The sequence below is a fragment of the Pinus tabuliformis genome, chromosome 1_2 (assembly GCF_031772625.1).
Source record: "Pinus tabuliformis cultivar Carrire ecotype Pingquan chromosome 1_2, CPIR1, whole genome shotgun sequence".
In the NCBI taxonomy this organism is placed as follows: Eukaryota; Viridiplantae; Streptophyta; class Pinopsida; order Pinales; family Pinaceae; genus Pinus; species Pinus tabuliformis.
This window is the reverse complement of record NC_142298.1, coordinates 370,469,966-370,481,101: the sequence shown is the minus strand read 5'-3', so window position 1 is coordinate 370,481,101 and position 11,136 is coordinate 370,469,966. Positions and strand designations below refer to the sequence as shown.

Genomic DNA, 11,136 nt, shown 5'->3' with positions numbered 1-11,136 from the left:
ATGCAGGTTTTTAGTTTTATGTAACCATTTCAGCCTGTGTGCCTATATAAGCCTTCATTCTTTCTTTATCAGAAGACAATTAGTTTCGTAGAATCAGAAAAACTAAATGTTTTATGATTTGGCTCAACGCCTGATGTAGCTCATATATACTTGCAAGCTTGGACGACAGTCCGCGTGCTATAGGTATATTCCCCTCCAAACGTGCCACAACCAACAATCCAGATTGTTTGTTGCCCTAAAGCCTACTCACCCTTCTGCAATTCCGTGTGGTTCTCCACACATTTTGTGCCTTCCATTCTGCTTGTCTTTATTGCAACCAATGTCGGTTAATGCAAATTTTCCATTTTGAACCATTTAAGTCAAGTGGGTTTTGCAAATTCATCTTGCATGAGCCATCCTCTTCTTGGACATTGTTTGAGTTGTTGGCGAGAAACTGAAGGTTTTGCACTGTGCGTAGTCTCCAACACTGAATATAAAGAAAATGATTCATGGTGCATATTTGGTATTTTCTTAAGCAAAACTTTTGTTGAATGATTGGAGATTTCAAATTTTGGGCAAGTAGGGAATTGGTTTCTGAAACAACCCACAGGAGGAAAGTGATTTACAAGCAGCCCAACTAGAGCCAGGCAATGGTGATGAACATAAGAAAAATGGAGGATGTTGGACAGTTAACCCCACAGAAGAAGGAATTAATCCCCGGTCAATTATGCCTTGGACAGAAAGATGAGGTGTTCATTCCTATTTATTTTTGGGTTGCTTGTGTTATTTCTGTTGTCAATCTATTAGGTACAAGAATGAATGGGGATAAGATGGTTATAGGAATGAATGGCATCTCTAAAGCAATCGAATAAGTGCTAAGTGGAGCTACTCAATTGCTCAGATTGCTTATCTAGAAAGCTCAGAGTCTTCTAGGAGACAAAAAGGATGTAGCAGAAGCATGGGAATTAGAGAAAATTGAAATGCTAAACAATGTGGCCATGGCTAAAACCGAAGTGGCAAAGATGAAGAAGCAAAGGGCAGAGGATGCAAAATCTAATGAGAAAGTAGTTGCAATGTTTGCCAACCAGGAGCAGAACTGGAAGAACGAAAGAAAGAATCTAAAGCAACAAATTGGAGCTCTTATGAAAGACCTTCAAGCTCTCCAGGCACACACACAAATGGCCGTACTAAATGACGAGAACGAAATTTGTTCAGAATGTCTGCTAAAGGAGCAGAGGATATCTGAGCTAAATGATAAGATTGGTGAGAAAGAGTTCCTGATGATGGACACAGTGGAAGCAGCTGAAGCAGAGCGTCGAGGGAGAAATGAACTCCAACAAAAACTTAACGGAGCAGAGGCTATAGTTGAGGAGTTGAAAGAAAAGCTCTCTAAGGAAACAGAGGAACGCGAGGCTGAATTTCGAAGGCACAAAGCTGCTTTTATAGACTTTGTATCTAATCAAAGACAGATGAAAGTTGAAATGAGTCAGGCCCTGAGACAGCTTGAATCAGCCCAGAGAGAGTGCGAAATTATTCTCAATGAGAAGAAAGAAGCAGAGGCTCTTAATCAGAGCCTTTCAGTGCAAATTGCCCACCTTGAAAAGGATATCCAAGAGAAAGATGAAGTCGTTTCCTCAATGTTAAAAATATCCAATGCAGATGCAGAAGAAAGACAGGAACTTGAGAAAGAGCTTAAGATATCAAAGACACTGAGGAGGCAAGCAGAATTGGAAGCTGAAAAGTGGAGGCGGGAATGTGAAGGGAAAAGCCACAATCCTAGGAAACCACGATGGACGTTGAGAAGCAGTTCAGCTAGTCGGGCAGATTCTAGATCTGATGCATATACAGAAATGAAAAGGTTGCAGGCTGAGGAGATAAGGAGTTTGCACATGAAGTATGGAAACCAGGTACAATCCTTGCAAGATAAGATTAAAAAATATGAAGAGAAATTAACGAAATTGGAAGAAAGTATTCTGATACATTTGGGCCACAATGAAAGAAGCTCTTATTCAAAAAGTCTTGAAGTGGGCTGTTCAAACAGTGAAGGTAAAGATCTAGCAGAAGTCGGAGATTCTCTAAAAGCTGATATTGGTGCTGAGCAGTTCCAATTTCCATTTGCCAAGGTTCGTCTTATACCCTACATAGATACAGAGCAAGATGACAAGTCGAAGCTGCCAAAATGGAATAAACTCTATGTGGCAGCCAAGACGACTACAGAAATGCTGCAAAGAAAGAATGAAAATCCTGGTAACTTCTGCAATACCATTTCTGTCCCTTTTTTTCCATCTAAGCAGCACGTCTGTAATTGTTCCCTTCAATAAACCTATCCTGGTTCTTTGACAATATTGTGGGTTGTTAATAACTTATGTAAAACCATTTCATTATTCCATTCTGGTTTTATTTAATCAAATTCATTTCATTTAGAAGATCGAGCATCATAGGGATGGTATTAGTTATATAAACCATAATGATGAAAGCTTTGGCTGTTTGTTTTTGTGTGAAGTGACACCAAGCGTGCTGGATAGATTAGAAGATTGGATAAAACTAGAGAACGGTCCACATCCTGCACAGCTTGAACAGAAGCATTGGCAAGAGTTGAATGCATTTTCAAGACAGATGAGAGTTAAAGACGAGAAAATGGATTATTTTCATCGGCATATGATGAATATGGAAAGAGATTCAAAGCGATTACATTCCGAGATTGCAATTCTAAATCACAATCTAAAGCACACTAGGGAAGAAAAAAAATTATTGGAATCTATGTTGATTGAGAAGAATCGTGACTTGAAATCATTGAGAGAAAGGTTGAATTTCCATGAGAATGAGAATGATAATAAAATACATTCTAGTTTTATTCAAAACAGGTCTTATCAAATGGGTGTCGAGGCAATGCGTTTGGAAGTCAAGAAAATCAAAAGGAAATTAAGGGAGAAAGAGCGGGAACACAGGACCATATTAATCAAAATTTTAGAGGAGGCAGAAAACGAGCTTCAAGAGAAGGATTATAAGTTAGCTATAGTTGAAGCAAAATTGATTCAAGCACAGATACAGTATGAACAAGAGAAAAAAACCAAAGAAAAGAATACATCTGAGATAATGAAAAAGAAAACTACGCGACAGGACTGTTCAATGGATCTTGCTATAGAGGAGCATGAATCCTGTGAAAAGTATGGCATATGTGCTACTTGTCTGGAAGCTGAGGAACTGTCTGAGATGATTTCTGAAGCAAGGGGTCGCATGAAGCAGATGGAAAATCACCATGAAAAGCAGTTAAAGGTTCTTATTGAACAGGCTGCTAAAGTCTCCAAAACTGGTTGTCAGCTCAGGACTGTGAAAAATTTGCTTCACGGTACAAAAGAGAAAGTTGAAAGTTCAGCAGATTGTAACATGCATCAGGCTGTTAAAGAAAAACGAGATAAATCCATGTCCGAGGTTTATTTTTGTGCAAAGGTAAATGATATTGATAAACATGTCTCTTCAATAGTGCACAGAAACTTATCTCCTGAAACATGTAATTCAGGGAATGCTATTGAGCACCAAGCAGAGGACACGATTAAACATCCAAAACCCCAGGCAACACTTGGGGGTTCAGATGACTGCCAGAACGATCCAAGAGCAAACTCTCTTGGTTTCCAGACTATGCTAAAAAACAATGGATTTTCAAAAGGGAAAGCTATCAATAAGGGTCAGTGTTCAACATTCAGCAAAGCGGAACTGTTGATGGAGGAAGGCCAAGAAAGTCAGACCCAAAGGCAGGTGTGTTGAAATTCTTCTCTAAAAGGAGCTACTTAAGCTTTGCATTGTCTGATTCTCTGCTATGCTCACGAAAATATTTACAATACTTGATGTCTTACTAACCATGTGATTTCTTGAAACCTTTCTCATTGCTGAACAATGCAAGAAAATTGTCCATCCATGCAAAGAATGATTATCATTGTCATATCATGGACCAAGCTGCATTTTGTTCAGGCAATGTTATTCTTTTTCAATCTTGTGCATTTCTTTTCATGTTTGCAGACTTCCAAGGAAACCATGATATGTACAAAAGCAGTTACTGAGACAAAATTTCATGGAAGAAATGTCACTGTCTTTTCTGATACATCAGCTTCCTTAAGGAGTATGCTAGAAGGGTAAGAACAGTCGAGTACCATTGAGCTTTTGATTTGTTTCAAGAATGTTAGAGAGAATGCATTAGATACAGCTCAGTAGCCTCCAAATATCACTCTTTGAATATCTCTTTTATGAATAGATTCATTTCTTAAGATAACAATTTCCTTAAGATTGGAGCTCTTATTTGCATGAGTTTTTGTTTTGTTTAGAAGAGATTCCTCCCAGAAAAAAGATGCTGAAGCACTGTCAGTCTCTTCAAAGGTTGAAGAACTTGAGCGAGAGCTAGAGCAGCTGGAGAAAATGTGCAAAACAGATGGGTTAGAGTTGCTAAATAGCAAAGATGTTGTACCAGTGACCGGACATGTTGAAAATGGCAATGAAAATGAGCAAATGCAATCAACATGGGCACCGATTTCTGCAGTTGACTTACTTAAGAAACAAGTTAAGAGATACCAATCTCTTATAGCAGAAATTGAGGATTTATGTAAACGAATGGTAAGCTTTCATGCCCACAATACACTGCCATTTTATTTATATAGTGAACAGAGGCACTCAGGCTAAATCTAGGAGTTCTCTGCAATTGCAACCTGATTGCTGACCCATGTATTGTAAATGGCTTAGGTTTGGGGATCTGAACTTGTCAGCAGGATATGATTCCCATTTTTATCTTTTTCATGTACATTATGATTCAGCTATTGAAGGTTATAGTGGTTTGACAAATTGCTCCGGATTTTCTGACATGTAAGATCGTCTCCCTTGCCAGTATGACAAAGATTCATTTGGAAGCATGGACAGTTCTCTTAATGGTGGAACAGGAGAGCAGACTGCAGCACAGGAGTTGTATCTGATAGAAACATTCCAGCTTCAGCGACATGCTGTATCAACAGGGCAGAAACTGATGGCATTACAACGTCGAATTTTATGTACTTTAGGTGCTTCCGACAATGAGTTTGCTCCTCCAGCTGTACTTAATATCAGGGAATCTGTTGAAAATGCTAAAAGTCATCTAAGGGAAATACAAAGGATCGTGGAGGTCTGGATAGCCAAACTCATTGGTGATCTGGAGGGGACACTAGCACGTAAAGGGATCTTGCATGTAAGGCACTAGTGGACCTTGGGAACCCCTTTTACCTGATTATCAGCTTGTTTGCTTCTAACTGATGTTTGAAGGCCATGCAAGTACATTTAGATGAATCTCTACAGCTAGAGCTGTTTTGTTATGTTTCTCTATGTTATTATTCATGGTTTTTAGCAGATAGGTAGCAAGAATCATTTTCCAATTCTTGTACACAACCAATTTTGCTGCCAATTTCCATATACAATCATATCAGTTTGTGAAGAAATTGTACTTCTATTCCAATGGATAATGCTTCAGACAATCTTGCAAATTTGGTCATCATCAGATAACAAGATTGTTTATTTTTACATGGTTCACAGTCTAAACCTGTTATATCTCAAGTGCATTCACACCCACATCTCTATCGTAAGCACCTTCGATAAAGCACAAACTGTCCCAGTTTTCTTTCGTGGCATGTTGTAATTTCATTTGCAGGTTCATGCTGCATCATTGATCCTTCTAAGAGTTGAAAAATTGAAGAATGGCATACTCTGTTTTGCAGGTAATGCCAACAGAGTGGAGAAAAAATCAGAAGCCAAAGTTTGGAAGAAACAAGATTACTTCTAGATCTCTAAGGTATGCAGCTTGTGAGCACTCAATCTTCTTGATTTATCATATCTGTGAAGTGCAATTACATGAAGATTTCTATGGAGAATTATCCCACCACAAATTGGCCTTTTCTTCTATAATGGCAGAAATAAATCCTCAATTGTGAATTGTTAAAAAAATGCAAGAAAAAATTATGTCTAAACTACTCGGGTCATATAGCCACCTGAGCAAGCGATATTGAACTTCTCAATCAGCCTTACAACCTTTGGCGATGAAACTAGGGGTGATCTGTATTTCCCCAATACATTATAAATGTTTTGTAAAATGATATAAATCTTTTACAGACAACAGAAAGAGAAGCGAGTAGTGCTTCCTATCAACTTATGGCAGAACAAGAGAGCCAAGTTATAAAATTGGAAACATGGTATAGGTCGATTCTCTTTTTAATTTGGAGGAGGCGAACTCTAATAGGCTTTTTTCAAACAAACGGAAAATTTGAATGACTCACTGATTCTGCCCTTTAGATATTAATTTAAAGATTGCTTTCATAGTCATTGTAATACTTGGCCCATTTTGTACGAAAAAATCTCTTTGTTACAAAAACACTTAAATCTTGCTGTAACACTTACATACTAAAGTTCTGCCTTTTGTTTCTTCTCATTTGGAAGTTATAATATTTGGGGCCCTTGAATGGCGTTGAAATTTCACAATTTGGTCTTTTATTATACTGGTTTAATTTGTACAGGGTGGAGCCGAGAAAGATGCCTGTATAGAACTATACAAGTAGAATCCAACCAAACATCTTTCTGAATTGAAGATTCTTGCAGATACCAGCGAAGAAAGGTCTGCTCTTTTGAAACAATGTTTGCAAGTATGTTGCTGCCAATTGAGAAATCAAAGTATTTCCCAAGTTACAGAATGTTCCATTATCAACATATACTGACAGCATTAGTACTGACAGCATTAGCATATGCATACGGATTCTGTATTATTCCTCTTACTATCAATTATAGTTTTGTCTCCGTCACAGTGTTGAGGAGGTGGGAACAGAATTTACAAAACTGTATCTTCTTTTGAATCTAAAGGCATACAATAGATTTAGTGGACGGTGAACAATAGAGAAGTAGTTTACTCATATTCCAGAATCTGTAAGCTGTATCAGCGATTCAAAGGTCAAGACCTCCTTCTGGATGACTTTCTCTCTCTTTCTTGGTCAATATTCATCATCTATGTAAATAATTGTTGCCATGAAATCATATGGCTTTTTCTTGTAAAATATTTGAAGGCAATTTTCAAGTTTTGCAATCTCGGTCTTGACTTGGACTTTCCCTGGAAAAACTGAGCACATTGGAAGGACTGCTGTTATTCAAAAAACAATCATGATAGTAATTATTCTGGCTTAACCTTCTTTACATAAACAAACAATAAGTTCTAAAAATAAGACAGCATAGATGCAAATTAAATAAGTTCTAAAAATAAGACAGCATAGATGCAAATTAAATACTGAGAAGGATAAAGAATTACGAGTATAAACCTGAATCTCGTTGCACCATGTACGGTGAAGTTTGAACAATAGAAAATTAGTTTACTCAGATTCCAGAATATGTGAGCTGTGCCAGCTATTCAAAGATCAAAAGCTCCTGACCTCCTTCTGGATGAGTTTCTGTCTCGTTCTTGGTCAATATTCATCATCTATGTAAATAATTGCTGTGAACTGTGAACGCTAGAGAAATGGTTTACTCAGATTCAGAATATGTAAGCTGTACCGGTTATTCAAAGTTCAAGACCTCCTGGATGGGCTCTCTCTTGGCCAATAATCATCATCTATTTAAATAATTGCGTGGACTGTGAACACTAGAGAAGTAGTTTACTCAGATTCCAAAGTATGTAAGTTGTACCAGTTATTCAAAGGTCAAGACCTCCTTCTGGATGAGTTTCTCTCTTTCTTGGTCAATATTCATCATTTATGTAAATAATTGTTGCCATGAAATCATACGGCTTTTTCTTGTAAAATAAATGAAGGCAATTTTCAAGCTTTGCAATGTCAGTCTTGAACTGGACTTTCCTTGGAAAAACGGAGCACATTGGAAGGACTAGTGTTATTCAAAGAGCAATCATGATAACGATTATTCACCTTCTTGTATAAACAAATAATAAGTTCTAAAGATAACCTTTTTAGCATAGATTCATCGGAGCAATCATGAAAACAAGTATTCACCTTCTTTTATAAACAAACAATAAGTTCTAAATATAACTTTGTTAGCATAGATTCATCGGAAAATTACACATGGAGAAGGATAAAGAATTACAAGTATAAACCTGAACCGTTTTGTAACATGTACTCTTTTCTTTATTAAATATTGAGATATTGAGGTTTGTATTTGGGATTTTAATCTCTCTGGCTGCTTAATAGATCCATATTGAGGTTTGCACTTGGTCTTTTTGTCAAATCTATAGTTAATTTTTTATTTTTACATTTTGGTAATTAAAAAAGCCACAGCACCTTGCTTCTGACTGTAGGTGCATTGAACAGTTTTCAAGATTGGAAGAGTGTAATACACCAGTTTTATTTTCAATACACCGGGGACCTTGTAATATTCTTGCGATCACAATGATGAAAACAAACCAGTGAGATTTGCAATACACTAGGGGCCTCGCTATATTCTTGCAATCACATTGCTGAAAACAAAGTAATAGAGTTACTTCTACCTTAGATGTTGATCGACTATATCATAAATTACTTTACCTGAGAAATATGAAATATGTCCTCTTTGAACTAGAAATCTGAAAAACTACAGTGGACTTATTACTAAAACTGCTGACTGCTTTACCCGAGAAAAATCAAATATCAAATATCTGTCTTCTTTGAACTAGAAATCTGGAAAACTAGAGTGGCCTTATCACTAAAACTGCTGAGCTTGCTGAGGCTGAACCTCTTCAATCTCAGCTTTCAATTCCTTACCTCGAAGCATTAGCAGGGAGAAATTAGAAACGAAGAACAGAGCAATACGGAATTCTACTTCTGATTGTGATGTCGAACTGAGATTCAACAGAAAAGCAACAATATTTCTGCACAAGCCAAAACAGCAAGTGTTTTCGTTGATTCAATCACATGCTGTAATCTGCGCATATGAAATCGTTTACAGCTACGGCCACTGTTTAAAGCAAAAACTATAAGAGAGACTCCGCTACTGGGCTACGAATATACTGTACAGATATTCAACTAATGTCAAAATGAAACAGTGCAACATACCCAAAGAGTCCACACCCAATTGCATACAGAGATTTATAGTGTAGGAAAACTCTTTTGGGGTATAAAAGCTCCAGAAACTATATTAATGAAGAGACAAATTTACAGAGCTTTTGGTAACAGGTAATCTTGAATGGAAGCAAGATTCTACATCCTCCGTCTTGTTCTTAACTCCCGCTGTGAGTTCAGCTTTTGCATCCTTTGCTTTTCTTTTGCCTCTCCCTTGCTCATATACAAAGCGCCTCGCTGCCTATGCAGCCGCTACTCTGCCCCCCACTCTTTTCTTCTTCCGTCGACTCTCGGGCTCTTACAGAGTTCTTTGTACAGGATTGATATTGCTTACTGACGGCCTAGGAGTTTTCTGGAATAACGAGTTATGCTATCTAGATACAGGCTTCTGCTCTCTTGAAACTGGTACTTGGCTCCATGGACTCTGCAACGTCAATCCGCTGTGCCTCGGCTCCATGAGCTTGCATCGGAAAACGAACAACAAAAACTTCCCACTACTTGTGGCACATTTGAGTGAACTCAATGTTCACAAAAGCTTATAACTGCTTGTGTTACATTTCAATCAACTCAATGCTCATTCATCCAAGGCCACAGCTATTCAGGTTCTTGGTTCTTTAGATACCATTGATTTGTAGTTATTTCCAAAGTATTATAAATCTGAAAATCTACGGTGGCTTTGTCACTAAAATTCAGAGGCTGAATCTGACTGAAATTCAACAAAAAAAGACAACAATATTTTGTCCAAGCAAAAATAGCTGGTGTTTTCTAGTGTTTATTGGATTCAATATATACCATAATTTGTATCTGCACAAATGAAATCTTCTGCACGGGATGAAAGGGACAACAAATACTCTACAGCTACAGCTATATATCTTCAAAGAAATACATACACAATCACACAAATCACATGACCGAGCCCTCATAAGTTTGATACCCAACTTCATTGACTTGCATTGCTTACAAATCAAATACACAACTTTTCTATAGAAGTTTTCTGAATAAGATTTAGAGAAATATCTTTTTGGACACTCTAAACAACTAAGCTCTTTTAGAGCTTTTTACAATAGAAAAATGTAGATATAATCTACATGTAACTAAGACAATTCTAGAACCTTCTAAACATCTATTGTAGTTGGGGGAATCACAGGGGTTGTTAATTTTAAATGGTCTCCCTTATTTCCCAGACTCCCGCTTTTTCACGTGTCGACCATATGGCGGGGGTGTGAGTGTAGTTGATTATGTCCTCGCTAGCTAGAACTTGCTCCTTTTTATTCGCCATCTCTCAGTCTCCCCCACCCCCTTGGTTGATCATGCAATTCTTTCCTTTTCTCTTCAGTTTGACCCTGCCTTTCCACCCCATCCTTCCCCTCGGGGCCCACCCTGAACCACCTTTTAATTTGATGAAGGTGACTCCGACATCTTCTCCTCTACCCTACGCAAGATGCTCCCATCAGAGACCCAATTCTCCTTGCTTGATTTTGCTTCCACTAAATACACCCGTTTTTCATCTGCCATTTGGGAAGCAGCACTCAAATCCTTCCCTCACTCCACTCATTCCACTTCCATCTCCCGAAAAGTTGGATCTTGCCCCATGAACAAATGGTACGATGACGAATGCAAGGCTCTACATTGAGAACTTCAATATGCTTTCACACACTCTCAACCCTTCTACCCTAACCTCAAAGCTTCTTATCATCGTCTCCTTCGTGGCAAGAAATGACTCTTGTCTCTCATAGAAGATGGGAACTTTCTGCTCTCCTTGCCCACTCCCCTAAACAATTATGGCATACCATCCTTCCCTGATGCTCCCCCTTTCCATCTGACCTCGACCCTACATCCATATTCTCTCACACTTCCAACCTTCATGATATTCCGGGGCAGGGCCAAATTCATGTTACCTCCCCACCCCCTTCTTGTTACCTATTCTCAGACAAAGATATTAGAGAGGCCATTTGGGTGATGAACAACAACAAAACAACCGATGAGGAAGGTTACCAAGCAGAATTCTTTAAACATGATTTCCTTGCTTTGGTTAGCTACTTGGTTGATCCCTTCAACCATGTAGTCCGTGAAGGTTTTCCACCGGCATGGTCACACCACATCATCCATTTGATCCACAAAT

At 38.1% G+C, this 11,136-nt stretch overlaps 1 protein-coding gene across 2 annotated transcripts; it reads left to right on the top strand.

Moving 5' to 3' along the window:
* The first annotated feature begins 964 nt into the window (after positions 1-964).
* LOC149205919 (uncharacterized) lies at positions 965-6,573 on the top strand. 2 transcript variants are annotated; one of them, XM_089395226.1, is made up of 7 exons: positions 965-2,226; positions 2,483-3,735; positions 3,997-4,109; positions 4,299-4,584; positions 4,853-5,185; positions 5,709-5,782; positions 6,501-6,573. In XM_089395226.1, the coding sequence occupies exons 1-7, from the start codon at positions 978-980 to the stop codon at positions 6,526-6,528; spliced, it is 3,336 nt and encodes a 1,111-aa protein (XP_089251352.1). In that variant the 5' UTR covers positions 965-977; the 3' UTR covers positions 6,529-6,573. The 2 variants fall into 2 exon arrangements, with proteins under 2 accessions (XP_089251352.1, XP_089251353.1); XM_089395227.1 differs by lacking the exons at positions 5,709-5,782; positions 6,501-6,573 and having other exon boundaries at positions 4,836-5,085.
* Positions 6,574-11,136: the final 4,563 nt, after the last annotated feature.